The sequence below is a fragment of the Dichomitus squalens genome (assembly GCF_000275845.1).
Source record: "Dichomitus squalens LYAD-421 SS1 unplaced genomic scaffold DICSQscaffold_4, whole genome shotgun sequence".
NCBI lineage: Eukaryota > Fungi > Basidiomycota > Agaricomycetes > Polyporales > Polyporaceae > Dichomitus > Dichomitus squalens.
In genome coordinates, this window is record NW_006766886.1 from 336,534 (window position 1) to 363,714 (window position 27,181).

The 27,181-nt window shown below is 57.1% G+C and overlaps 9 protein-coding genes and 1 non-coding gene across 10 annotated transcripts; 5 read left to right on the plus strand and 5 right to left on the minus strand.

The window, feature by feature from the left end:
- Window positions 1-180: 180 nt before the first annotated feature.
- DICSQDRAFT_166722 (uncharacterized protein) lies at window positions 181-4,276 on the minus strand (the record flags this gene model as incomplete). The annotated part of the gene is made up of 13 exons (XM_007362293.1): window positions 181-269; window positions 323-815; window positions 874-944; window positions 1,000-1,063; window positions 1,115-1,348; window positions 1,398-1,722; window positions 1,786-1,996; window positions 2,051-2,148; window positions 2,200-2,302; window positions 2,358-3,157; window positions 3,219-3,319; window positions 3,380-3,413; window positions 3,471-4,276. 13 exons carry the CDS (start codon window positions 4,274-4,276, stop codon window positions 181-183), a joined length of 3,429 nt encoding a protein of 1,142 aa, XP_007362355.1.
- Window positions 4,277-6,650: 2,374 nt separating this feature from the next.
- Window positions 6,651-8,884, plus strand: DICSQDRAFT_152834 (uncharacterized protein; the record flags this gene model as incomplete). The annotated part of the gene is made up of 3 exons (XM_007362294.1): window positions 6,651-6,664; window positions 6,706-6,773; window positions 7,039-8,884. 3 exons carry the CDS (start codon window positions 6,651-6,653, stop codon window positions 8,355-8,357), a joined length of 1,401 nt encoding a protein of 466 aa, XP_007362356.1. The 3' UTR covers window positions 8,358-8,884.
- A 2,024-nt stretch (window positions 8,885-10,908) lies between these two features.
- On the plus strand, window positions 10,909-11,917 carry DICSQDRAFT_99749 (uncharacterized protein; the record flags this gene model as incomplete). Its single annotated transcript, XM_007362295.1, is given in 3 exon segments — window positions 10,909-11,187; window positions 11,252-11,428; window positions 11,446-11,917. The coding sequence occupies 3 exon segments, from the start codon at window positions 10,946-10,948 to the stop codon at window positions 11,915-11,917; spliced, it is 891 nt and encodes a 296-aa protein (XP_007362357.1). The 5' UTR covers window positions 10,909-10,945.
- Window positions 11,918-12,762: 845 nt separating this feature from the next.
- On the plus strand, window positions 12,763-14,450 carry DICSQDRAFT_152836 (WD-40 repeat-containing protein; the record flags this gene model as incomplete). Its single annotated transcript, XM_007362296.1, has 7 exons — window positions 12,763-13,031; window positions 13,118-13,346; window positions 13,406-13,523; window positions 13,614-13,802; window positions 13,863-13,945; window positions 14,006-14,130; window positions 14,195-14,450. The coding sequence occupies exons 1-7, from the start codon at window positions 12,811-12,813 to the stop codon at window positions 14,448-14,450; spliced, it is 1,221 nt and encodes a 406-aa protein (XP_007362358.1). The 5' UTR covers window positions 12,763-12,810.
- A 122-nt stretch (window positions 14,451-14,572) lies between these two features.
- On the minus strand, window positions 14,573-14,654 carry DICSQDRAFT_t42. Its single transcript has one exon. It is a non-coding gene; the product is annotated as a tRNA-His (tRNA).
- A 603-nt stretch (window positions 14,655-15,257) lies between these two features.
- DICSQDRAFT_51958 (uncharacterized protein) lies at window positions 15,258-16,659 on the plus strand (the record flags this gene model as incomplete). The annotated part of the gene is made up of 4 exons (XM_007362297.1): window positions 15,258-15,442; window positions 15,576-15,990; window positions 16,056-16,460; window positions 16,519-16,659. 4 exons carry the CDS (start codon window positions 15,258-15,260, stop codon window positions 16,657-16,659), a joined length of 1,146 nt encoding a protein of 381 aa, XP_007362359.1.
- Window positions 16,660-18,915: 2,256 nt separating this feature from the next.
- Window positions 18,916-20,360, minus strand: DICSQDRAFT_80100 (peptidyl-prolyl cis-trans isomerase-like 3). The gene is made up of 7 exons (XM_007362298.1): window positions 20,288-20,360; window positions 20,199-20,234; window positions 20,091-20,129; window positions 19,862-20,023; window positions 19,680-19,799; window positions 19,512-19,604; window positions 18,916-19,283 (listed from the first exon to the last, which is right to left on the minus strand). The coding sequence occupies exons 1-7, from the start codon at window positions 20,288-20,290 to the stop codon at window positions 19,233-19,235; spliced, it is 504 nt and encodes a 167-aa protein (XP_007362360.1). The 5' UTR covers window positions 20,291-20,360; the 3' UTR covers window positions 18,916-19,232.
- Window positions 20,361-20,662: 302 nt separating this feature from the next.
- DICSQDRAFT_133318 (G-protein alpha subunit) lies at window positions 20,663-23,164 on the plus strand. Its single transcript, XM_007362299.1, has 9 exons — window positions 20,663-20,949; window positions 21,118-21,821; window positions 21,890-21,942; window positions 22,000-22,150; window positions 22,203-22,245; window positions 22,307-22,415; window positions 22,474-22,528; window positions 22,579-22,711; window positions 22,766-23,164. Exons 1-9 carry the CDS (start codon window positions 20,737-20,739, stop codon window positions 22,847-22,849), a joined length of 1,545 nt encoding a protein of 514 aa, XP_007362361.1. The 5' UTR covers window positions 20,663-20,736; the 3' UTR covers window positions 22,850-23,164.
- Window positions 23,165-23,703: 539 nt separating this feature from the next.
- On the minus strand, window positions 23,704-24,762 carry DICSQDRAFT_53054 (uncharacterized protein; the record flags this gene model as incomplete). Its single annotated transcript, XM_007362300.1, has 2 exons — window positions 23,704-24,297; window positions 24,373-24,762. Coding segments are annotated over 2 exons (984 nt in total), but the record flags the coding sequence as incomplete, so codon positions are not given.
- A 937-nt stretch (window positions 24,763-25,699) lies between these two features.
- Window positions 25,700-27,178, minus strand: DICSQDRAFT_99765 (f-actin capping protein beta subunit). The gene is made up of 5 exons (XM_007362301.1): window positions 26,759-27,178; window positions 26,546-26,659; window positions 26,388-26,470; window positions 25,957-26,324; window positions 25,700-25,894 (listed from the first exon to the last, which is right to left on the minus strand). The coding sequence occupies exons 1-5, from the start codon at window positions 26,968-26,970 to the stop codon at window positions 25,778-25,780; spliced, it is 894 nt and encodes a 297-aa protein (XP_007362363.1). The 5' UTR covers window positions 26,971-27,178; the 3' UTR covers window positions 25,700-25,777.
- Window positions 27,179-27,181: the final 3 nt, after the last annotated feature.

Consider the following 27,181-nt stretch of genomic DNA (forward strand, 5'->3'; position numbering starts at 1 on the left):
GATAGAGTCCGGTAGAGATTACAGCAGGATATCGTAGATTTTACACGAAGTACACGACAGCACAAGCATGAGATCCATATCACGACAGCCGGTAAGACAATACAACAAGTACGAGAAAACACGAGATCCAAGAAAGATGATTATACATGAACCAAGACTTGAAGCAAGAGACGAGATCGCCTAGTAATGAGAATTTGATACACCGACATCGGGTTGATACTTCATTTGCACATCGTTGTCTTGCTGCATAGTGTCCATCCAGTTGAAGCCTGAATTGAAATCAATGACAAAACGGTTTGCCCCATGAATGAGCATGGCTTACCGGGCAACACCATGTTCGACCAATGCGCGTCAGTCAACGATTGCATCGAATGCAGCAAGTCGTTGTCAAACGGTAATGGGGTCGCATACATCCCCGAGACGTCAGGCTGAGTGCCTTCACCATCGAATCCAATGTCGTAAAAGTGCGTGTCTTCCGTGGGAGGGACCACAGATTGGTCGTGGGTTTCTGTCGAAGACCCCATGTCCGAAGTCGTTACCTCGGGTTTCTGGTGGTCGCCTACATGGTTACGGGGCAGGGAAGGATGATGGGGGAGCGCCCTCTGCGCGCGCTTGAGCGCAGCAGGCGAGTGATCTACATGAGCGAGGGGTGTGTCCAGAAGACCTTGTAAGAAGCGCGAGTACATCATGGGGCCGTGGCGCTCGTCGATCGCGACGTCGGGAGAGCCTAGGAAGTTGGCGACGTCCTCGACCATACTACGGATCTCCACTCGAGTCTCGCGGGGGATATAGTCAACGAACCTAGGATGCAGTAGCTATGCGGCCGCGCATTTCAGTAAAAAAAAACTTGAATCCGCACGGAAGGATGCCGACCTTTATGAGGAATGCACACGTGAATGTGATAAAGACGCATTGTGAATCTGGCCCATGTCGCAAGTATGTCCCTGAGTTCTAGCCGTCAGCGGAGTATTCGGCTACGAGATAGACCGCTTGAAGTACTTAGGTGGGGCGCAGCTAATTCGTCCAATAGCGTCCTGATGAGGTCCTTCGTCGCTCGTAAACACTGTAGGACGGTCAGTGATCTGCACCTCGACCTTGCATCAGTCCAACCCACTCTCCAGAAGAAAGCATCGTTGAACTCTTGGGACGTCTCCTGAGCTTGCGTGTGTTGGAAGGCAAAAGAGAGCACAGCAATGCGCCCGTAACTGTACGCCAACTTCAAGATGCTTGTGCGATACTCAGCGGCGGGCGTCCTGCAGTCCTCCTCGCGAATACGCGCGATCCAAGTCTCCCAAAGACGTGCGAGCTTATCATCCGTCTTGGCCGCTTCAATGGTGATGTCGATGTCCTATACGGAATGTGAGTACATGCAGAGGACATAACGGTGTATTACCCACGCTGTTCAACCCCACAGGATGGTCGGGATCACTGAAGATCGTATATCGATAGTCTGCAAGGACCTTCAAGTCCGCGTTATATGCGCACAAGTGAATGTCGAAGCCAGGAATATTATACGGAGACTGCTTGTACCAAAGCTCTGTGTGATTGGCGACATAATCCGTGTTGCTGATGATCGGGGCCTTTCCATATTGAGACGACATCTGACGGTCAACGCTGAAGCAGTTGAGCCAAACGCGCGTCCTGTTGAGCATTTCTCGGGCATGCTGCTCGTTCCGAGGCTGCGCCGTGTTCGGAAGATGCAAATTGAGGTCAGTGGCGATGCTGTCGTGACGCAAGGATATCAGCATAGTCAACATAATTATCGCTACGTCGTGAGCAACATACCGCATTGCAAGGCCGTGATAAACCCAACATCGATCTTCCTCCCACTTTCTTGTCGGTACCGGATATAAGCCGAGCAAAATGTACGCCTGCACGCACTCCACGTTCTTCTGTCCGCCGATAAGGGTTGAGCCAGCAGCCAAGCGCGCGCAGTTCATGGCTTGTTGATACAGTTCTGGACGCGCAGAGTAGAATCTCGACGCTATACCACAGACTACGGGAGATTGAGGACATTGCAACCGCGAATCCACAGCAAAGTGATACTCACTAACGGTGAAAAGGAACGGGCTTCTCCAAAATGTCTTCTGAGCGGTATAGAGGACTGGGTCTAGGAGAGAAAGGGACGGGTTCATGTAATCAAAATATCTGCCGGTTTTGTCAGTGGTAGACCTCTTAACTATGCGACTGGTCTCGCACATTTTGAACAGCTTCTCTACTTCCGCTGGGGTCACCAAACCACTGCGGAGGATGTAAGGGGTTTGATGTTGCGTATATACATTGGGGCGATTTGGGCCAGGACCTATGCCAGACTTCAGCAGCGAAACGCGCACAGCCCGCGCGAATAGTGAACGTACTGCTCGCGCGGAAGTAGTCCTCATTTGCCACACCGAACTCGTTCGAGTCCACCGTACTGACACTCCGGCTTCGGCTTGACTTGCGACTCCGCGTGCTCCTCGATGCTTTCAGGCTCATATTCGCGAGCAAGCCGATCGGCGCGCCTTCTTGTGGCAAGATGGCGAGCCTCTCCCGCGTGAGCCCCCCTCTGCTCTTCTTACGACGCGAGCTCCGCGTCGCGCTGCTGCCGGTCTCGTTCTCGTCCTGCGCCTGAGCTGGGATCTCTCCAGGACGCGTGCGCCCACGCTGCGGCTGGTCCTTCTTCGCATCAACATCCTCCACCTCGACGTGGAAGTCGCTCTTGACGCTCTTGATGCTCTTCACGTCCTCCCTATCGTCGTCGTAGCCACCAACCTCCTCGCCGCTGGATTCGTCGTACGAGTCGCTGCTATACTTCCATCCCAACACGTCCTCCCCAACCAAGTCCTGCGTCACGGTCGGCCCGCCCATGTTGATATAGTCTCCGAACGCCATAATCGACTCCCGGGCTTTAGCGATCCAGTCAAGGACGTCGGGTTTGGTTATCTGTTCCGTTACGGGCTCCGGAGTTCCGAAGTCAGATGTCGTCAGCTCGCTTGCCGACATGTTCGAGGTGTCTTTGTCGGTATTGGACAGAGCATCTTGGGGTGGAGACGCGGCATTGGTGCCTTCCCCAGATCCCTTCTTACCCGCGCGCTTATTGGCGATCTCGAGCTGCTTCATGAGCTCCTCAATCTTACCCGCTTGTTCGCGGATCTGACTGAGGAGCAAATCACGCCTCCTACGTGGACATCAGCACCTTTTGACAATCAAATTCAACATGAACGTTTATGGCTGCTTACGGAGGTGCGCGACGTTTCTTCCGACCAGGAATGACACATTCATGACCGCCATTGAGGCAGCGCTTGCAAATGTCGGGGTCGGTCTTGAACTCGCATTTGACCTGACGATACCCAAGCTGTCAGAAACGGACAGCGCATATGGTCGCCGGTTGTAAGCGCACCTTCAACCCTTTACACCTCGCGCAAGCGCCAAGTCTGAACGTGACCTCGTATCAATGCGGTGAGTGCATCCGATCATGACGCCAAACTTACGGTTTCGGCGCCTTCGCGCCCTCTCCCTTCGTCTGTGCCCCTTCCGGCTCCTGCCCATCCCCATCAGCGGAGGAGACCTCGCCCTCTCCATCGTCGAGCGCTCGCAACCGCTTCGGCGCGTGCGGTGCTCCCAACCCTTGATCTCCCCGAAACGGCATGCCGGTCTGCACGGGCATACCATAATTCGGAGACGAAGCGAAAGCGGGGGTCATGGGGGAAGCAACATTTGAGTATACCGGTGTGCGCGCGACGTCCCCCCGGAAGGACCGAATCGTCGGAGTCAGGCCAGGGTTGGCATTTGAGCTCGGGCGGGCGTGCTGTCCGAGGCCAATGCCAGGAGTCTGCCCGAAGGTGTACGCGGACAAGTCGTCTGGATAAAACGGCGAGCTGGGCATAGACTGATTTGATACGCCGGAGTACGGTGTGTCCGGATAAAACTGCTGCCCCCCGTCGCTACCGCCATAAATCTCCCCAAAATGCTGCGGCTGCGATTGGGTGTTCGGGAAGGTGAAGGGATAGTTGACGTTGCCACCCAAGTGTTGAGGCTGTCCGTTGAAGTTGTTCATCATGAAGCCTGAGTTCTGCTGGTGTCTGCGGCGGTCCATGTGGGGTGGCGGCTGGAGATCGCCCTGGAGGATATCGTACCGGGAAGGATCGATGTCGAACTCGTTCTCGAGCTGGAGCGGCTGAGTAGGGATCTCGCCATGATTACGAGGCCAATCAACGTCCAGGAATTGAGGGTGCGGGGGATGATTGGGATGCGGAGGATGATTGGGATGCTGAGGATGGTTGGGATGTGCGGCCATGGTGAACGGGACGATATATGCAGAGAGTGGGAGGGCCTTGTATCTGGCGCCCTAATATAAGACGGGCCTGAAGCGAGACAGACCTGACTCCCCTTCTCGAAAGAGATTGGTATATTACGCGACGGGTGTGATCTCCGATCGCTAATAGCGATGGTAAGTGCTGTAGTCGAATGGTGATGGGCGTGCTACGCACCAGAGGCGACCCGAAAGACCGGGAAATGATGACCGTCGACGACGGCAAGAGCAAGCTGACGCGTCTACTTATGCACCGATCCGAGGGCTCTAACGCTCGTCCTGCGTGCGTTTGGGTTGTAGACGACGGGGTGTCTGCCGCGCGACAAAGTGTACTCGTCTGAGATCGTTCGTGGAATGGCGTCGAACGTTTTATTTTGGGAGAGGACTCGCCAATCGGAGCTCCGCTGGCTGGTGAAGCAGATACTTTACAGGCTGAGTCGTCGCAGATGTAACGTCGGAGCAATGAGTGGGGGTGATGTGGGGGCGAGACGAGATACTGCGCATTAACTATATCAAGCATACGGTGTCCTCGGCAGATCAATAGGCGCCCGACGGAGATTGCGAGCTTAAAGCTGACATCACTCGTCGACAGCATGGGTTCTTCTCACGAAACTATTCAAGCGGTGTTGCGACAATAGACCTCTCGCAGTCAGTCGTATTCTGTATCAACACAGTGGGGATCAGCCATGGGTTTCCAACTGCGCCGCGTCGAGAGGAATGATCGCCCTGCAGGTCCCGTAAGAGCTTGGACATGCTAGAGCATCCGATGTATATGAGGCATCCATGAACCGTCCCATGTACATTCTGCACATACGACGTGCTCTACAAACGTGTTCACTAGGGACTGAGCATATTAACCTTCGAGTCGACCCCTCGCTGATATGCATAGTGACGTCACTCATTGCGTTCCTTGAGCGCCGGTAAGCTTCGGAGCGCTCTTTACAGCCAGACTCCAAATACGGTGATGGTTAAGTGCCACGCTAAGTGAGTGTTTCAGTATGAGCCTTTTGACCGCTCTTCTTGGCCAATGGCCAATTGACATGATTTGTCGCGACGTTCTTGTAACAGACAAAGGACGCGAAGCATGAAAGGGCTGAAAAGACCGCATGAACAGTATCTACGTAGTTTTGTTGGTCACCGTTGACCAATGAGGCTTCCCACTGTGTCTGGCAACGGGCCAGGGCGAGAGGAGACAAAATTTGGCGGTTGCTTAGGTCCGTCGTAATGCAGCGCCCCGTTTATCTCCTCGTAGTCGATTACTCGATTCGTTATCCCAAGCCGAGCACCCAGCGCAGCGTCACCATGCCATCTCGATATAGAGGACGAAAGAACCTGCGTATTTAGGCTGCGTCCACACACCATCCAGTGAGAGGTTGGTGGAACGCTCATCAATCGGAAGGTCTATACACTCCGAGTACACGGCACCACTCCATCCAGCATTTCCTCCCGACTCCGTAGATGGAAGTCCACTGTCATTAGAGCAAGGCTGTGCGCAAATGCTTCTAGGATACCGAAGCACGGCGGCTCGTCAGTATTACGCTGCACTGCAGAGCTTCGTGCTGATTGCAAGTGGGTCCTTCGAGATATTAACCCTGAATCCTGACGGCATCTGCTTCTATAGTGTCTAAGAACCATTAGCCTGAGAACGGGCTGAAACAGGAAGTGGCTGGGCTGAAGGGCTTTGAGCTTAGAAGGGCCGCGGGGAATTTAACGAGTAACTGAAGAGGTGAGCCATGGCCCTCAGTGGACAACGCAAGTACTGCAGACGCGTTCACGGAGGCATCGACCATAGCTCTCTCAGGGGCAGGGGTGATTGTGTTCCAGGACGGTATCATAGTGCATGGCAGTGCATCAAGACAATCCCAACATACGTGACGACATTGTCACAGGTAAACCTCAAGGGCCATGTCAGTGCGGAGCAACGAATACGAAAGCAAGCGGGCGTAGGTCGCGTTCTAGTGCACCTGGAGGTCTGTAGGTCGACCAAGAGCTGCGTGCGGAAAATCGACAGCTCAAGACATCACCTTCCCCGAAAACGCTGATGATCAGGAGCGGGAGCAAACGGATTGACATCTCTCATCATCCAGACTCACACACGAGATCTCCTCCTAGAGAAGATGAGGTCAAGCACATACACCTCACGCAGCCCTAGCCGGATAGAAGAAGAGCTGAACATGGAGGAAAGTTGGTTGAATGAAGGGCGATGGACGCGAAGCTGGGAGGCCACAGGCGTAACGCGCCGAGGTGAATAGCGCTGATGATGGGCGCAGAGTACGGGCCGCCCAAGCGGTCGGGTCGCCAGCGTGAGACGGATGCCGGCCACGGCAGTTACCAATTCCAAACAAGTGTTTCATCGTTGATGGTCTCCGCACCGTCCTCCCCCCTCCCACCACCCGCCCTCTTCGTCGACCAAGACGACGTGGAGATAACCCAGGCGCACCCTCGCCTCCGCGGGCTGTCTCTTCGACCCATTCCTCCGTCGGTGAGCCTATGCGTCTTCCATACCATCTTGCACCGGTTGACGGCTCATTACGTCTCCGCGCCCATCTCGCGTCGCAGTTCCCGTATTACAGTCTCTAATCATCGCTCGGCTTCCAGCGCGCGCATCCCTTCGTCGCTCTTTACCTCATCACCCTCGTCGACAAACTGTCTTCATTCACCCTTTTTACCCATGCACATCTCTCCCTTACACAAAGGCCGCCAGGTCGATGAGGGTCTCACGAATTCCGCGGTGACTGTGGACACAGCGACGGGTACGGGTCCTCTGGAATTCAACACAGCTGCTCCTACTGGTGTGGTCATCACGTCTGCCCCCCCTCTCGTGTCTGGCTCGAACATCGTCATTACTTCCTCCTCCCCCACTCAGTCGACGTCTTCCACTCCCTCCCCATCGGAAACCTCTGCAGCTGCCTCATCTGCGTCCAGCAAGTCCCAACTCCCCATCGGGACTGTCATCGCTGCATGTGTTGGTGCGTTCATCGGGGTCGTGGTCCTCCTCATCCTCTTCTACGCCTGGTACAAGCGTTCGACGGATAGGATGACGGCGGCGGCTAGGCGGAATGCAGAGAACAAGGCAGAGCAGCAACGCCAGCCTGCGAAGCAGTTCAAGCAGCTCGACGACCAGGAGAAACCTCGCGGCGCGGCCCCTCCAACGTCGCCCACCGCACGGGACCAGCAGGAGGTAGACGCGAACTTCTCCATGTTCAAGAAGTCCCCCAGCGTCCGGTCAGCCTACACCACCAAGACCGGTACGGAGGATTTGAACCACTTCGATCTCCCTCAGCTCGAGTTCACAAAGTACCACCCGACCCTCGCGCAGGAGCTCTCGCTAGAGGCTCCCGAGAAACCCTTCGCCGTCGCCGGGCGCCAAAACAGTGGCGTCTCATGGGACGGCGAGACGCTTGGTGATGATTCCTTCCTGTCCTTGCGTTCTGTTCGCGTGGAGTCTGGCACGATGTCACCCACGATGGTCATGGCCAAGATGACCCCGCCGGCCACCTCGTCCGCTCCCCACAAGTGGGAGTCCGCGGAGGTCCTGCAGGTGGAGGAGGACGCGTCCTCATCTTCCCAGCCGAAGAACCCCTTCGCCGAGATGGCGGAGGAGCAGCGGTCGAGGAGCAACAACCCCTTCTTCAATGCTCAAGATATGCAGCGCACGAGTCGTGCCATGCGCAGTCGCAGCAACAGCCGCACGAGTCGAGGCCAGAGCATCGTCCGTCCCGACAGCCGTGCCACCGTCACCCAGCATACGAATCCATTCCTCGATCTACACGAAGCTGTCCCCGTCTCTGCAGTAGAGATGCCCCAAATGGACGCCTTATCCCCGAGCGCCGGCTTCCAGACGAAGTCCGTTCCCAGCGGCGCGTCAGCGCAAGCGTTTGTCAACGAGCGTGCGATGGAGTCTCTCATCGCTGCTCTGGACCTCTCGAAGGAAGAGGTGGAGGCCCGCCTGCGCGTCGTCTCCATGCAGGGCTCGACCTACTCCGCATACTCGGAGAACGACGACTCGGACATTGCGACCGTACGAGAGTTCCCCTTGCCCCCCGGGACGACCTCGCGCCCATGATGTCCCCCCGACCACTGCTCGTCGTTTTCCTCTGCGCGGGAGCCTGGGCCACCCGCGTGCCTGAGCTGAGCGCGTGCGCCGCCTTCCTTTCATTGATCCATCCGTGCTTGACTGCAACGCCTTTCCCTTCGTGATACACTCGAGTCTGGACTTACTCATTGTCCCATCCTTCCGCAACGACCCGTCCTATCTACCCCTTGATGTACGTGATACGTGGGTCAGGATCCGTCGACGCTCACCGCCCCGTTGGCCTGCGCTTGGAGACGGACACTGCAGTCTCATCTTCCAAGTCGCGCCCCCCTCCCTCCATGCTCGTCCCACGCGGGTCATGTTGTACCTCCTACCCTCCCCCAGTCACCTCTTCCTTCCAGCCGGTCTCTTCCGCGCCCCTGCTCTGCCTATCTGCCGTTCTTCGTTACCCACTGGAGGGTTCATTTTTCTCACGTTCCCCTTCCCCCCTCCTATGACCCCGAACCTTGATTTAGGTTTGCCCTTAGTCCTTAGTGTACTAACTCACGTTGATTTATTTATAACTCGTCCGTCGTAGCATCGCTCGTGCGCTGTCGTCCTCTGGCGAATGTCACCATGCTTTGTGCTGTCTCGACCCCGTACCAAACAATCGTGTATAACGCTCGACGTTCGGGCGCGTCCCATGGTAGATACCAGAAGTGACGATTCTGCTAACGATCTGAGATCTGAGTTGACTACAGGAGCGGCGTGATGCTGCTGTTACAGCATCAGACGAGCGCGGGGATGACATCGTCCCCAGGGGTGGAACGGGTCCAGGGGAAGAGGAGTGATGTCGATACGACTGACACTGACGAGAGGCATCCCGCTCTGTAGTCACCCCTGTTGTTCCACCTGCAGTCCGCATGATGAGACACGGCAAGGACACCGCGGGGAATAGCCGGAGTGTCCTGACATTTGGTGGTCTTGGCACTGTAATCCATGCTGCACCCCTGCGCGTCGCTTTGAGCTTCTGCTGTAGCTGAGTCTCTCACAAGCGCCTCTCTTGCATCCTCGGACACATTGGTGGTATCATGAAGTTGTGCCCAACTCGGCGTAGAGCGCCTTCAGCCTGTCCTTGTGTGGCACTGGCAGATCGCGCCAGTGTCCAGCTTCTGTGGCTGGCATGAGAGATGTCTGGGTCTTCGTCCTGTTTCGGGCAGGATCTGTGACATTATTGGCACAGCATGGGTAAGTCGGTGGCGGGGAAGAGTGGCGGCGAATGTGCGAAGAGAGCGGTTCGCAGCGTCCCCGCCCCTTCTAGCTGGTCGCTGGGTCTCGGTATCCTCAACGCACTCAGACCTCAGGAAGGCGAAGATTTTCAACGTAAGCGTACTGGAACAACAGACTCGCCCGCAGGAGGTAGAAGATGACACCGGATGCAAAACGCAACCCTCCGTTCAAGCTTAAGGTGGCAGGTCCTGGTCGCGATCTTACCCTCAGCCAGGTTGGTCAGACGTAAGTCAATGCCTGTTGAATGCAAGTACTGCTTTGAACGGCTGGATGGTGCGTTGTATACTCGGCTCTCGGGGGCGTCGAGCTGCGACCTAGAAGGATGACGTCATCCACTTGACAGGTTTGGAAAGCCAGCACACGGCAGCAAACCACTCCGGATGCCTGTACGTCCTTCTGACAGCTCTAAATGTTCTTGTCGAGGGAGTCAGCAACGCCTGGCCAATGTAATTCAACCAATAAGTTTGCGTCCGCGGTTGGTCCGTGGGTTTCATGATCCATGCAGCGAAGAGTGGCGCCGAAGCATGCACGACAGATGCCCCAGAAGTCGGCGCGATTTGAGCTGCAGCAATCGGAGACCTGTTTCGGTCCGCAATGCTCACGTGGGTTCAGTTCCGATGTTTCCTTCGAAAGTGAAAAGGCATGCGTATCGGACGGTGGTGAGAGTACATGCAAACGATCGCTGACAGCTCGAGCGGCGAAGTTGGAGGATGACGTCGAGCAAGGCCTGCCTTGAGAAAGGCTTCCTGGCAGAGAGCGAGAGAGACGCATGTACAAGGCATTCGGTGTACAGTAGGCTTACTGTAGCGCGATCGATGGAAGAGGTGGTTGACAGCGGCAAGTTGAGTGTGGCCCTGGCAGACGTAAGTGAAATGGCGCTATTGCATCGTGAGATCTCGGATGGACGGGCGCAGCATGACAACGATGGGATGCATCATGCTCTATACGGGGGTCGCCTGTCGGCATCTTCATTTTGGAGATCTCACAACCGCACTCGTAGCAAAATCATTAATTAGCATGGCAACAGCTGCTGGCATGCACGCTCCTCCCCATATAGGCTCTGCCTTATCGGCCTCGCGCTCCCCCCTCTTCTCCCGCTCCCTCCTCCCTCGCTTCGAGCAGAGGTATCGCCCCTCCTAGTGCAGATACCTCCCCCGGCTGCTGTCTCTGCTGGGTCCCGCTCCCGAAAGCTTCACTGGGCTACGACCTGATACCGACTGAAAAATACTGTCATTCTTTACCAAACAGTCATTCTTTATTGACCGACCCACATCCGCTGCACGCCAACGACTTGCCCCCCCCCCCCCCACCTCCCTTCTTCCCAATTACAACCCTACTCCTGAAACGAAATGGCTCCCCAAATATTCACCAGCCTCACCGCACGCGACGCCACGGATGATGACTCGAGTGTGAACCCAACCATCATCGCAGGCATCGTCCTCGCCGCTGTGATTGCGGCCGGTGCTGCTATATGGCTCGCTATCCGGTGGTACAGGAAGCGCGCGACGACCAAGCGCAACGCCCGCCGCTCGTCTGCTTTCGCCAACTTCAAAGGCTTTGACAACGCGAGCGAGAAGTCCCCGCTTCCCAGGTATGTCCTCAATTCGCATCTTATCGCAAGCGCGGTGTCGCTTACGGTCTATCGCGGTAACCAGCGCGGGCTCTGATCTACTCGTGAAGGGCACGTTCTCGCGCGACCAGATGAATTCCAACATCATCATGCCCGAGCGCGCCGTTCTCCGCCCTGGCGCGACGCGCGAAGAGATCCTGGAACACTACACCTCCCAAGGCAACCTCCCTCGTCCCTTCGCGCCATTCCAACCGCAGCCGCAGTCGCCCAAATCCTCAGAGTTTACCTTCGACGACCCCCCTCCCCCGGCAAACTTCCTTCCGGCCGCCCCGCATCCAACGCGTCGTGGATCCCCCCTCTCACGCCGTTGGCTGGCGGCAGAAACTCGCACCGTATGTCCGCCATGTCAGCCGTGTCCTCCGTTTTCTCCACGTCGAGCGGTACGACGCAGAAGAAGGTCCGCCAGATCTTCGATCCCGTCCTCCCCGACGAACTGGTCATCTCCCTCGGCGAGACCCTGACGCTCGTCCAGTCGTTCGACGACGGCTGGTGCATCGCCGGACGCGACAGCATCTTCAAGCCAGGCGAGGTCGAACTCGGCGCAGTGCCTGGATGGTGTTTCGTCAAGCCCGTCAAGGGTCTCCGTGCCGAACGGCCCATGCGCGTGTCCAGTCTTGGCGTCACCGTCGACTTGGACGCCGCCCCCACGATGGGTCCCCGCGACAACGTCATGTCGTGGTCCAACTTCTAACCGCTGCAGTCGTCTCTCCTCTCCCCGATCACCATCAACGACATAGCCTGATACCACGCGCGAAGCCCCTCTTCCCCGCTCCGCGCCCCCCGCGCCTGTGGCGCGCAACGTTCTTGTCCCCCACGTCTCCTCGGTAGATGCTCCCTAGAGGATTTTGTGGCCTGGGCGCGGCTGTATCCTGGATACATTCATTGTTCGCCGCTCGCTGTCCATTTGTTCTGTACGTGCGAGCGTGCGCCCAGGCTCTTTTGTTTGTTTGGTGTATAGTATCCCTGCAACTTCAGTATCCTTATCAAACCGTCAGAACTTCGTGTTCGAACCTCGTATACCGTTTCTTGCACTCGTCACTCGACTCGCTCAATTCTGCCTTACCCAACCCTGCATTATTTCCGTCCGCAATTGCACGCGGCTCGGCTTCGCCGTCGCGCCCGCATATACGTGATCTGTCTACCGTATCAGTAGTCCGCCGCACATCGAATGCAAAATCGGTTATTGTGTATGTATATGACAGTCCACAGCAGTCCCCGCTGCATCGCCATGTATACCGCGCAGCGCCATCGGGCGGGTCTTGTAGCCTGAGTAAATGCGAGATTCGACTCGGTGTCGACTAACCATATACCACGCCGAAGCGCGGTGCAGCAAAAGATCGTGACAACATTCGTCGAGATCCGCATCGGGCTCAGCGTGCAATATAATCGCCACGTGCGGCACCGTCCGAAGGCCTTGGTTCTGGCCTGGATCTCACTAATAGTGACTGCGATCTCTCTGCCAACCCGGATCTCGACAGTACATAAGTAGCCGTCGGCCGCTTGTACTTGCTGGCATCGACGAGCAAGCACAGTGCTCGCATAATCACTTCGCAGGTCGTGCGCTCTGCCGTGCATCTAGCTAACATGGCAGCGCCGCCTCCGCCGACCCCAAAACACCTCATTCGCAGCCACGGCACGCAAGTCAACGTCGTCTGCTTCTCGGACGACAACGAGCGGATATACTCGGGCGATGCAGCGGGCACCGTGGTGGTGACCTCCACGCGGAGCCTGCGGGCGATCGCGACGTGGAAGGCGCACACGGACGGCTTGCTCGGAGTCCAGGAATGGGAGGCCCAGATCATCACGTCCGTTCGTGCACTCGACACCAGAATGATGACCGTAACGTAGAACTGACGTGCACTCACTCTTACCGTTGCTCGCGGCGCGCTAGACATGGGCGAGATAACAAGCTGCACGTCTGGAAGGCGGTCGGCGAGCCATCGCGCATCCCCGGGGGTTCGGCGGCCTTGCCTGGACTGCAGGCCCCGGAGCTGTGTTACTCCATGGACGTGAACGCGCTCAACTACTGCCGCTTTTCCTTGCTCTCGCTCCGGAGGGACGGGCGGGCGGCGGACCGGCACGCGCTCATCGCCGTCCCCAACCTGGTCGAGTCTGCCCACGTACGTGTCGCGTGGAGTGGGCCGGTCGTCTCGAGGGCTGAAATCGCACTGGGGCACAGGCGGACGTGTGGACGCTCCCGGGAAAGCAGCGGCTGCATGCCGCGATAGGGAAGGCAGGGCGGGAACAAGAACAAGAACAAGCCGCCTCGGACGGGCGGGGCGTCCGTAATCCCATCGGTGGGTTCCTCCTGCTCTCTCCTGTGTCCCGCTTTTCTGCCCGGACGTGTGCATCAGTATGCTGATCGTCTGGACGTACTGTTGCGGCAGGCATCATCATGTCTATGCACCTCTTCATGGTGCCCCACCCCCACTCGGCGGGCCGTTCCCGGCTGCGGCTCCTATGCGGGTACGAGAACGGGAGCGTCACGATGCGGGAATACGCTGGGGATAAGGAAATATCTATCGAAGGCCGAGGATGGGACGTCCTATGGTCCGTAAGGCTTCATGTGGAATCCGGTAGGTGTCATTGGGTCGGACACGTGCGTGCCCCGTGAAAGCTCATGCAAGTATGAACAGTAATGGCTATGACGGTGTCCAGAGATGGTACCTTCGCGTTGTCGGTCTCGGCTGACCATCTCGTCGGGCGGTACGACCTCGTCGTAAGTACTGCTTGTAATCGCTTGTGATGGGGGCGCGCATTGAAGCCGTTGACGCTGCAGGAGGCCGAACGAGCTGAATCACTGAACACCGCATGCGTGGCTCACAGGACAAAGCACCCCGGGAATGGGGCTGTCGGTATCCGTGATGACGGCCGTGTGTGCGCAGTTGGCGGTTGGGATGGACGGTACGCAACTGCTCAACACACCAGCAGTGGTGATGATGAGACATCTGAACATGTCTTTGCGTAGGGTGCGGTTATACTCGACGAAGACATTCAAGTCGCTCGGCTCGCTCGTGTATCATAAGAAGAATTGCCAGTCTGTCGCGTTCGCCCGTTCTCACCCGGCGGATCTATTGAATACCGCTACAGTAAGTGCGGAGGGTTACGAGGATGACGACGAGATGAGTGAGGCGGAGAAGCAGGAGAGGACGCGTTGGCTCGTCTCTGGGGGACAGGATAGTCGTGTCGTTGTTTGGTCATTGATAGACTTTGGCAGAACATGAAGCCCTCGTACCTTCACCCGTGCTCTTCTGTCTGAACTTGTGTGTTGCAAGCGTTAGACCGGCCACACACCCATTGCTGCACATGTCTCTTGCTTCTCCGAAGACGGAGAGCATGAAAAAGATGTCCCAGGGAGGATTCGAGCCTCCGTCTTCACGGGCTTGTGTCTCCACAACGTGATGATCTAACCACTAATCGACAAGGACGCGAAATGAATCGGCCGAGTAGCACCTGTATTGCTCAAGCTTTCTTTCCGGCCTACTTCCTCTAGAGCTCGCGTGACTGAGAACTACCGCCGGATCTGAAACTGAACAAGGTTTTAGCCTCACCTGCTTGCATGTACATATGTGGCACTTTGCTTGTCATTTCGGCCTTCTTACCAACAAGTACTAGTGTACTGCTTGAACTGTCAACCCTCCTATCGCGTTCACTATGACTGTTCACGGTATTCTAGTGCTGCTCGCGCCTCCAGCCGCGAGCCGTGGCGCGGAGAACGTGTGTGGCATCACCCACGCCTGTCTGCGGGAGTGGGAAATTGGTCTCCGGTACAGTCATCATTGTTTCTCCGGGCTTGCGCCCTCGTGTCAAGCTCCATCCGATTCTCATCCTCGCGGGCATCTCGTTCGCTGACTGGCCGCAAATCTCGCAAAGCGCTCACGGACCACATCACGAAGTCGTAAACATTTGACCCCACCCGCACTTTGGCGGGCGATATGCGCTCTCTTCGTTGACGACCCCGCGCGACCAACATCCCCACCTTGTCCCTCCGATTGTCTGTCTTGCAGTCTTGACTTCCGAGCGGGGGCGTTATGTCCGTGACCTCCCTCTCTGCGTACTCGCAGTACTTCAAGAAGCCTGCCTTCACGGTCCACATCCCTCCTACGCTATATGTCGCCGGCTCGTCTGTCACTGGAGAGCTTGAGCTCGATGCCAACCTCCTCCGAGACGATGACATCGAACGCATATATGTCGAGTTGCAGGGAACACTCCTGACGTGAGTTCCCGCCTCATCTCAGATTGTTTGGCGCAGCTAAGCTTTTGGCATCACCTGATACGCTTCTTCGCTTGTCGGCTTCCTCCCCTCATGTCGCATCGCGTGCGCATTCCTCGCATCGACAAACATGTAGGAAGAACCGCATTGCAGCAGATTCCCGAGAATTCAAGATAGTCGAGAACGAGTTCCTTCGGAGATCCACCACACTGTGGGTGCGCGATGGCTCCGGACCCCCCGCGCTCGGGGACGTGATGAGCATCCCGTTTGAACTGCAACTTCCTACGGACGCGCCGCCGTCGTTCGGGTTCGAGACCTTCATGAACAACGCCCATATACGGTACGCCGTCGAGGTCACTGGCGTCAGAACGGCGACGTTCGCCGTCAACAGGACAGTCAAGTTCCCCATCGTCGTCCTCTCGAATGATCCGATCGGCAGTGGGACGCGCGCCGAGCTCAAGCTTGGATGGCCTAGCGAGTGGGGCAGGCTGAAGGTGGAGAGTGGCATCCGGAGGTATCCATGGGGCGATTACTCGCACGCGAAGATGGAGGTACGTTACCTCGCGCTCCCGTGCTTTCGCGCATCTGTAACCCGTCGATCCGCACTCTCTTTCAGCTCATCGTCCCCCATATGGACACGTTCCCCCTGTTCACGGACATCCCGTATTCAATCATCATCACCGCTCTCTCCGCACCGGTCAAGCGGAAAGGAAACGAGGGCCCAGACAAGAACCTCTACCCACCGATTCCGCGCTCGGCGTCCGAGCTGGACTTTGAGATGCGCCGCTTTGTCGACATGGAGACGCCGTATAAGCCTTCGAATCCCGAAGAGCATGTCGTCGACATCATCTCCAAGGCGCATACACCGATACCACCGGTCGAGGTAGAGATCGGGGACTACCTGTGGGTACCTGAGCAGGGGCGTCAGGACCGTGGGCGGTGGCAGCGGAGCGTGACCTTCCACTCGCACATGAATCTGTGGTACACTCCGACATTCCTCACCGAGGAGCTCAAGATCAAGGTCTGTTGTCATCCTCACCAGTCCTGCTATATCTATCCTCGTCTAACATGTTCTACAGTACACGCTGCTCTTGCGCGTGGAGTTTCCTGGGTCTGGTAACGCCCTCCGCATTGTCATGCCCATTACGATTGGTTCCGGGGTCGAGACTTCCATACCGCTCGACCCGGCATCGCCCAAGACGATTGACCTGCCTTCGTAAGTTCCTCAACCTCCCACGTGCCACGTGCATCCGAGTCTGGCGAGTGCCCGGCCTGATCGTCCATGCTTGCCCGTAGATCATATTGGAATCCCGCCACCTGGACGGAGCAGGTCACAGCGCGGTAGAATTTCTACCCTGGCTCCTGACATCCAGGAGCGCCAATTTCAAAGCGGCTGCCCAACTGTCAAGAGCTACACGCTATCATACTATAGCCGCTCAATCGTAGTGAACGCTCTTCTATCCAAGAGAACGAGAGCGCCATCAATCGAACGCCAAACAAGCTATGTGCAATGTCATTCTCGAGCGGGAGGAAGGGAGTCACTGCATGATCTGTTCCAAAAGTATATCGTTGTTCGTCTGTACTATGCCCATCTCACTCACAGTGTTTTCGTTCACCAACAGTCAATCACAGTAATGTTATTCCTACGTTATGTCACGATTTACGGCCGCACGTAATCCATATATATGCTCCAAGCTTCTTCATGAGGTTGTCAAGTACTGTAGGTAAGGGGTCGCCATGACGTCGCGCGCGCGTGCCTACAAATTACGTGCCCAGGCACGCCGTATTTCTCTGGTTCGCCGGGAGCCCCGAGGTTGCCGGCGTAACGGTGGTAGTAAATGTATCGTGTGCGCGTGGCCGACGTTGATCTACGGTTTCTTGCCTTCTCGTCAGGGCGAGGCTGCCCCGGAACCTATCAACGGCTTACTACAAGCTGACATTGCAGCATGTTGTGGCGGTGAGTGACACCTAGCTTGTCGTCCCTCGTAATTCAGCGTACGTCAGGAAACACCATTTCGTTCGCGCGCGCCACGGCTCTCGGCTCAATCCAAAATGCCCCTGTCGCCGCAGACCTGGCGGGGCGCACAGGCAGATCTTCCGAGGTGCGCGCGGCGGCCTCTGTGACTGGACAAAACAGTTTCACTCGTGGTGCTGGGCCGGGCCAGGCTGGTGTGGATGACCCGGGTGGTCGCGGCGGAGGCTATCGACAGAACCGCGCGGCATTACTGCAACGATGCAGATCGCTCGGGGTTGACACAGACCTCGATGCAGTGCACTTTGGGAGGCGAGTGAAGCGAGGTGAAGATGTGTGAAGAGACGACATAATGTATGGTTACGTACCCGGACGTCAAAAGCTTCTTGGTGAACCGAGCGTGGGCGTCGTTTATCGCCTCACAGCCGAAGGCACGCAATATTGTGGAGCGACCTCCGTGCCTCCGAGAAAGGCAAGGACGGTCGCATATGCTTTTGGGTTTGGAAAACTACATAGACCTCACGTGCATGAGTGCCGTGCAGGAGTACGTGTATATGCGTGCGCTGGAAGGGACGCGCGAGTGCGGAGCGCCCGCTACAATCACCGAGACAATGCATGAAACATGACATTCATGTCCTTGTCCTTATCGAGGACATGGTGCCAGATGAACGGAGGAGAGCTCTGCCTCGTCGCGAGGTCTCGGGCAAGGCAAGAAGGGAGTGAAGATGGCGCGCAAACTCACTCTTCCGGCGCCGTTGAAGTACAAGCATCGCCAACGGCGAACATACATGCGTTGCGACTGACGGCATCCCGAAAGATGGCTTGCAAATGGGCTTCTTTGGCCTCAGTCTTACCTCTTGAGTGCTTCTTGATCAGGGGGAAGGGGCCGGAGCGCGGGAGACTGAACTGTAAGGTACCGCGGTCCCATCCCTGCGCCGCCACCAGTGCAGCAGCAGCAGCGGGAGCGACGGTCTTGGCATTCCTCGTAAGCCCACAGCATCGTCATCGCACAGGTCACCCTCTCGGAGATTCGGAAGGCATCCTTGAATCACATTGGACCACGCAAGACGGACATCGATGCATGGGAGACCGTGGGGCCGAAGAACCACACGGGCGGTGATAGAACCCACGCACGGTGATCCTGCGCGATGCACGATCCACGGCGGAACGCAGGCCTGCTTTTCGACGACAACAGCATCTGCACTTCTCTCCATGGACGCTGGCGCAACGATCCTCCGGTCGGTACCTAGCAGTCTCTCCGCCACAGGCCGCGAATAGCGCCGCGGATGGAACAACTGGCATGAGGAATGGACAGACACATCTGCATGTTGAACGCCCCACAAACCCCGCCGCGGAAGCCTCAAGGGATAGCAGAAGCGCACGGGGCCATTGCGACGAATCAGCCAGGAGATGCGCAGGTGTGCGAGTGAGGAGTCATGGGGGCACAGCACACGAGTACTGCTTCGGAAAGTGCCTAGAGAAGCAGGGGCGGAGCAATGCCGGCAGACAGCGAAGACGTACGAGGGTAGCAGGATTTCCGTATGTAGGTACAAATACAAAACGGTTTGATTCGTGGGAGCCAGAGGCCGACGACACACGGACGCTGCGGGGTCGGAAGGTGTAGTTGCGGACGTTTGAATTTCGTGTTTCCAGCCTCCGGTCCTCCGACGCCGGTGCACCGGACGGAGTTGAAATGTTCACGGCGGCGGAGGCGGAGGAAGGTCCCGAGGGATTCCGTGGTGCGGCGCACACACTTGATATGTAAGTACTGTTGCGCAGGTTATGACGAAAGAGTCCTATCACATCATGCGCCAGCGCGGATTATCGCCTGACGAGTTGCGCGTCTGCGATGGGATTTGCGTGAATCGTGACCTGCAGTTGCATGAAAGGTACGGACGGAGTCAGCGCATCACATCTATGTTCGTACGCAGATCAAAGAAGGGCTATCTGTCTCATCGTGAGATATCGAGTAACAACCCGCCCTGGAGTGCGCCGCCCCCGCCATTCAGCACGTGGGGTGCGTATGGCGCGAGGATTGCACGGACCAAGGGCAGGGAGAGAAAGATATCCAGAGGCATGGCACAGAGGATTAGCACGTACGTGGGTTGTTCGGATCTCATTCAGTGGTCTGTTCTTCGCATTTACCGGCACACGTTCCATCGCGTCCAGCGTCGAGTCCGCGCCATCGATCACCTGGTTTAGGAACATCACAGTTGATATTTTATAGCGTTAGGCTTAGTGAAATCGAAGGCATTCTTGTCGACGAACCTTGCCAAAGATGGTGTACTTGCCGTCGAGGTGGGGTTGCTTCGCGTAAGTGATGAAGAATTGGGACTTGTTCGTGTCGGGACCAGAATTGGCCATGGCTAGGATCCCACGGTTGTTGAACTAGTGGGTCATGGACGACATAGATGATCAGGTCAGCATCATTTCGGGATGATGGGACACACCTTCAGAGTGGAGCGAAGTTCGTCGGGGAACGGCTTGCCCCAGATGCTCTGGCCGCCTTTGCCGGTGCCAGTCGGGTCGCCGGTTTGGATCATGAAGCCCTTGATATTCCGGTGCCAGAGGGTGTCGTCATAGTAGCCTGATGCACAGAGGGCAAGAAAGTTCTGGTGGACGGTACGAGAGCCAGTGTCAAGAGTGACCTGATACTGTGGACAGAGCGTATCGGCGTACTTCTGCAGTTTTGGGTACGGCTTCGCAAAATATCTCTACCTGGGCAGATAAGAGGATATGTCAGTGCGGTTCGGATGCGGAAACCTGATGGCGCGAGACAAGCTATACTTTGATATCGCCATGAGTGGTATGCAGCGTGACTGACTAGGGGACATCAGCGACGGATGATGCAGTTCGGCGCAAGAAACGCTGCGCACCATGGCGATCCTGGGTTGGTTTCCCACAGCCTCGGTCGAGATAGCGAGGAGGAAGGAGAGAGATGGACGATGTTCGAGACGAAGGCGAATGAGCCGTGGCCGAGGGTGGTGTTTCCCGATCGACGCGATCGGTCTGCCGCGGGGTTGCGAACGGAGGGCGCGTCGGCGGACGCGGGCCAACTGTCGCCGGGCGGTGGCGGTCGACGCGGATCCGGAGGCCCAAGGTGGTGATGGCCGGGGGATGGCCGGGAGGAGGGCCGGGTGACAGGAAGTGGGATGGGATGGTTCACTGCCTTCCCGTCATCAGCGCGCGTCCGAGCGATGAACTCTATAAATCCTTCTGGGCTGCTTCTCGCTCCGCCCTTTCCCTCCTCCCTACACGACAGCATCCACAACGCAGGGCCTCCCGCGACCCGCCCTCCCCTCACCGTCCGCGAACGTCCTCCGCGATGATATCTACTCCCAGGCCGCCTTCCGTCCACTCTAGCAACACCGATGGTGACCCCTTCACCGCCTTCCTCAGGCCGCCCGCTTCCGAAACCGAACATGAACGTGTAGCCAGGCTGCAGAGGGAGGCCGAGGCCAAGCGTATCAACGACAGCATTGATGAGGAAATCAAGGCAGACAGAGAGCGTTTGCGCAAGAGCAAGCAGGACATTCGCGTAAGTTGCCCGTCCCACGCATTTCCCCCTTCGCATGACGCGTAGCGCCGTGGTTACGATGCCCCAAGCCATGGGCTCGACGTCCGCTGCGCAACGGAGGGTCTCGCCACTGCGCTTCTAGCATGTATGCGTCGCCGAATCAGTTACTGATTCATTGATGCTCGATAGTTGCTCCTACTCGGCCAGGCCGAATCGGGCAAGTCCACCCTTCAGAAGCAGTTCCAGCTGCTCTACACCCCTGGCTCGCTTGACGCAGAGCGGCTATCTTGGCGAACTGTAATCTACTTCAACATCGCCCGCCCGATTCGCCGTATCGTTGAAGCCCTCGAATCAACCCCCGACAACGACAATGATGAGGACGAATTTGCAGAGTTCACCCCGTCGGATCTGTTGCCTGCCAACCTTGCTCCTGTGGCCGCCTCCGACGAGAAGTCTCTTTCCCCCTCTGCGTCGAGCCTAGAGAAACAGGTCGCCGTCCTGCGCGCGCGCCTATCGCCTCTCTTGGCTGCTGAATCACAACTGGCAGATCGTCTCTCCGGTGGTGTTAATGTCTCTGGCTCCGGCAGGGGTAGCGTGTTTGTTCGCACTGGATGGCAGTCACGGAGCAAGGGCCTCCCATTCGGCAGGGGGCGCGAACGAGCCACCAGCGGCGGTCGCTTCAGCTTCTCTGGCAATCGTGGTTCCACAGAGGACCGGGACAACGGATTGGAGCTCCAGGCACGGCGGGCCGATTCCGAGGAAGATAAGCTCATTCTCGAGATCGCGTCGATTTTGTATGCGTCCCAGGCGGACATCAGGGAGCTGTGGGAGATGCCTGCCGTGAAGCGCTTGCGCGAGCGCAGACGTCTCAAACTTGAAGAATGGGCGGACTAGTAAGTACCTGACCGAGCCATTGCCGTGGTGCAGAGTTGCAGGACGAACGCTGATCGCTTTATGATAGTTTCTTGGACAATCTCGTCAGGGTGTCAAGCCCAGGATACGTTCCCACGACAGGTATGCTTTCTATGCACTGGTATCCCAGGTTCCAGTTCACCAACATTGTGACTGTAGAGGATATCCTGCATGCACGCATCCAGACGATGGGTGTCGCCGAGCACATCTTCGATATGTCCGTGCATGGTCGAACGGTACGGTGGCATTTGTACGATGTTGGCGGCGCTCGCGGTCAACGGCATTCCTGGATCCCCTACTTCGATGATGCGTACGTGGCAATATTGTAACCGAGAACCCCATTTTTGACGTTGAGTGTTCAGCAACGCGATCATCTTCTTAGCGCCTGTCAGCGCTTTCGACCAGGTGGGTCAGCTTCTGTTCATTCTTTGGAGCATGAATTGAATGTATGCGGCTTCGTGCGCAGTACTTGGACGAGGACCCGAGAACGAACCGAGTAGATGACTCGCTTCAGTTGTTCAAGCAGATCTGCTCGAACGTCTTACTCAAGAGGGCGCATTTGGTTCTCTTCTTGAGTACGTCTTGACCACGGACCATTGGTGCCGGAGAGCTGATTGGTATTGCCTACTGTAGACAAGACTGATCTTCTAAAAGCGAAGCTGGCGGCTGGCGTGAAAGTCAATAAGTAGTGAGTATATGCGCAAGCATCGTATTGTACCAAAGCTAACTTTCCTGTAGCATCACATCCTATGGCGATCGCGCGAATGAGTACGACGCGGTGGTGGCGTACTTTAAGGCCCACTTTGCTCAGGTTCACCGTCGGAACAACGAGAGCAACCGGGTGCTATTCACTCACCTGACTAGCGTTGTGGTACGAGTCACGTTGTTCATATCCAAGCAATGCACCGACTGACAATTTCTCTAGGATACGAAGGCGATGCAGAGCATCATCACCGACGTTCGCGATTCAATATTCCGTGGATACCTTAAATCCGCCGCTCTCGTCTAGGCTCTCGCCCTTAATGCCTCGTCCACGATAACCTTATTATCCTCTCATGTCCCACATCATCCTTCCGCACACACGGGCTTCCGACTACTGTACCAGCACTTTCGTTTGCGGCTTTGTCTCACGCTGTCTATACGTTCTTTCTTTCCCTCCATCCCCCCTGAGCTTCTGTAGTCATCCCAGACCACTCCCCATTGTAAGCTACTGTCGTTTGTCCTCTACCACCACATCAGCTCCTCGTCCGTACTGTTTGATTGGCCCCCTTTCCCCTCTCCTACTCCATGTCGTGTATACTACTCTGGTAGACGAGCCTCCCCCACCCCATACGGACGGCGCGATCGCCCATGCCATGTTTATTGTCACCTCGGGACGCTTCTCTCATCATAAAGTATTATTCCCCACTGTCCTCGCTGTCGCTGTACCCATACTGGCTTGTAAAACGCTGTCCTGGTTACAGCTATCATAATTTGGATGCCGTGGCGCTCTTGTCCCGTCTCGTGAGATATGTTATACCGCAGGGTCCATGAATATGCCGTGGAGGGCTTTAACCACTTTGTCCACCCACATCGCCTTTGCGAACAATTAGCCGGCGTCAGTGCGTCACCTGTTCTATGTTAAGTAGTGTATACATGTATACACCAGGCACGGGGGACATGTTGGATGTCTGCAGACTGTGTACGTAGTAGTAGGGCGCCACTAGTGTCGTCGCGGGCTATGCAAGATCCACGCAAGATCATTGTAAGCATGTCAATATACGCGCAGCGGTCATTTGCTCCACAAAATCCGCAAGTACTATATTGCCGTGTACATACATACATGATGCGCAAATACCTGAATCCAGCTGTGTAATATACAGACTAGTCATCAAGCTCATCCTCCTCATCCTCGTCGCTGTCTGTCGCTGCGGCTTGCCCTCGTCTCCCACCACCCATCATGTCTTGTTCGACCATACCAACCACCGCCTCCATGGCCGCGCGCGACATGCGCGGCATCGCGCCGGGGCGCAGGAGCGGGTGGTGTTTTGGATCGAGCCCCTCTTCGGCGACGTCCATCTCGTCCCCCGTGGCATCATCGCTCGCGTCCCCCTCGTCGTCCTCGCCCTCGGCACTGCAATCACCTTCGTCGTTGCTCGCGTCGCCGTCGGACTCCGATTCCGTGCCGCTGTCTTCATCCGAGACGTCCGTGCTGGTGACCTCGAAGTCCTCATCCTCCTCATCCTCCGTATCCTCACTCCGAGGATCCTCGTCGCGCGCGACTGCTTTTCCCTTCCCCTTCAAATCAGGAAGGGCGTCCGGCGCATCTGTGCCGTCCGACGTCGGCGACGGTTGTTTCGCGCGCCCGAAGCGATTTCGGCGCGCCTTGATCCACCGTCCGATGGGCTCCTGCTCCCGCCCGTCGACCATCCCAAAGTCCACGTCGACCGCACGGTCCTCCTCGTCGCCGCTCGCATCCTCCCCATCGGCCTCGCCCTTGTCATGACCCGCCTTGCTTCTCTTCCTGTCCTTGTCCTTGGCGTTCCCATCCACCGGCGAACCGCCGCCTATTCGCCGCAGGATGACGGAGCACGTCCGGCCGGTGGCAGTGAGCGTCCGCAGGCCCTCGACGACCTGCTCGCCGCCCTGGCCCTGCGACACGGGTGCGAGGTGCTCGAGCGCGAAGAACTCGCACGGCTTGCCGTCCCACAGGACGCCGTCGTCGAGGAACCAGAGCGTGCCCTCCTTCGCGCCGCGGTACGCCTCGACGCCCGCGACGCCGTCGCCCTCCTGGCTGCCCGCCGCGCTGCGGAAGACGGCCGTCGAGGGCTCATGCGCGGGGATGGGGAGGTGGGAGAGGAACGTGCGGAGCGAGGGGAGCGAGGGCTGGCCTTTGGGGTACGTCGCGGTCGAATCGGCCGTCGATGTCGTGAGGACGGATGTTAGTGTTGCGTCAAGCCCGAACACGAGGGGGGCGGACGTCGCATCCTTGTCCCTCGCGGCAGCGGCGCCCTTGGGCACAGAAGCAGGCACGTCGGAGGAAAGGAGGACCACGGACCAGTGGGGTTTTGACTTCCCACGGGTGGGAAGGAGGAAGGCACGTTGTAGGGAGGAGATGGGGATGGGAGGGTACTCTTCCTTTTGGGATGCGGGGTTCGTGAGGCGGATCGAGGACCGGTGGATGTCGATGTTGACTTTCTTGCGGATGGGCGTCGAGACGGACACGCCATGTAGCGAGTACACGCGGGTGTCGTCTTCGGGAGAGGGGGCGGTTTCATCCGTCTTGGCGCGTTTGGACGATGTAGCAGAGTCGTCGTCCCGGGGGCGTTTCTGGCTAGAGCGGGTGTGTTCACCGCGTTTCAGGTCGTCTACGATCTTGGAGACGCGAGGCTGGAGGTCGGCCCAGCCTGGCAATGCCCCGATCGCCGGTGCTTCCGCACCAACTACGAGACGCAGGAGAGTCTCGACAATTGTCTTGAGTTCAGGAAGGAGACCATTGTCAAGTTGCTTCCGGATGTCATCGGGGAGAAGTGGCTGGAGTGAATCCAAGTACAATGTCATAGTGCAGCCGAGTTGTCGTAGCTGATATATCCTCAAGCTATTCGTGTGGTATGTAAAGCTCAGAATAAAGTGCTATCGTGTTTGGGGTTTGCCACGCGGAGGGGAACAACGAGGTTGCCACCGACGCTCAGATCGTGGACGCGACATAAGTGGCGCAGCGCGCGCGAACCGGCTTACCGCGTCCAGTGACAGTGACATGGCTCTGTAAGGGCATCATGCTGTCACGCGTCTTCTGCGGCCGCAAACTCAGTGCGCAAGGCGAAGCAGGATTCTAAGCCCTCGTAAGCTTCTTGGTACACATCAGCTCCATAAAGATGCAGAGATTCTCGGTGCAAGATGCGTTGTGTTGTTTGTACAAGTCTGTTCATGACCACTTCCCCAGGCGTCCGTCCGTATATCACCGCTTAATGAATCCAACAAGCTCTTTCTGCAACTCCCGCTGTCTCCTTGCCTTCTCCAGGTCATCGATAGACCGCAGGTCAAAAACGACATCCCGAGTCTTGCCGAAATAGACCTTTGAATGTGGAAGAGCGTGATTACATGGTAAGCGACAGCCTGACATTGGAGCGAACGCACCTCCTGCAGCAAGTTCCGCATCTTGATCTCCATTTCCTCAATCATCCGACCGATATTCGTTATATGCGATGATTGGTCCTGCAAAGGGAAGTCTTGCTCGGTCTGGCGCGTCATGCTCCCGCTCAGCGTCAACTCCCCGTCTCGCTTCGCACCGTCCTGCTCGGGCTTCTCACTGGAGGCAATTCGGCCACCCTTGGTCACCGTCGAATCTTCCTTGCTGGTGCGCGTCGAAGCTGATCTGTCGATCATCTGGAGCATGATGGTGGAGGTGAGCTTGTAGTGTGCTTGCCGACCACGCTCCGCCGCTTCAAAGACGTGAATAGAGTCCCATGAACCAGACGGCTCTCCGGGGGCTTGCGGGGTCAACGCTGCAGCATCAATGGCCCGGCTTGATCAATATTGAACGGGGACGCGGCAAGAGAGGGACACACTCTTCTTGAGTAGGACTACGCCTGCGAACCCGCCGTCGTCCAGATCCCAAAGAAAGACGGAGGACACGCCGCCTTCATAGTACCTAGTCACATGTGGTCAGACCCTGTGCAGGACATGCGCGACGTGGCCTGTTGCTCAGACAGAGAGTGCGACTCACATCTCGCGATAGGTGTCGAACGCCTCATTCGCGGTGATCTCCAGCTTGCGCAGCTTCGGAGTTGGGACAGTGCCGTCTTCGAGGGGCGGATCGTACTCATTTGACCACGGCGACCTAAGAGGCGATTGCGCTTGTAAGCACTGGCATACGTCCGACTTCTCGTGTACTGGGCAGAGTACTGCCCAAAGCCCCCGGCACACAAAGACAACGCACCGGTAGCTGTCTCCATCCCTGTTGTAGTCACACGCGAGGTACTCCTTCCCTGTTGCGCGATCCGTCAACACCTTCAGTGGCTGGTCGACACTGCCCAGGAGGTCTTCTGCATAGTCCGGGCACATCGCCACCAGCGAGGCGACGTTCTCCTCGACGTGCGTCGGTGGCAGACGCCGCATCAGATCGAGCATCGAATCGACGAGATCACCCATGTTCGGCGAGAGTCAAAGGACACAGCAGATGAGTTAGAGTGAGGAAGTGCCGTAGGTCGTATGCCTTAGTGATTAAGTAGAATACTTGCACAGATGGAAGCAAGCGTGATGTGCGACCTCGGGCCGGATCAGACGTCCAATCTGGGGAATGAACTGCAGTCGCCTACTGTCTGAGGGGATTATACGGAGCAGGATCCGTTGAAGTTGGAGA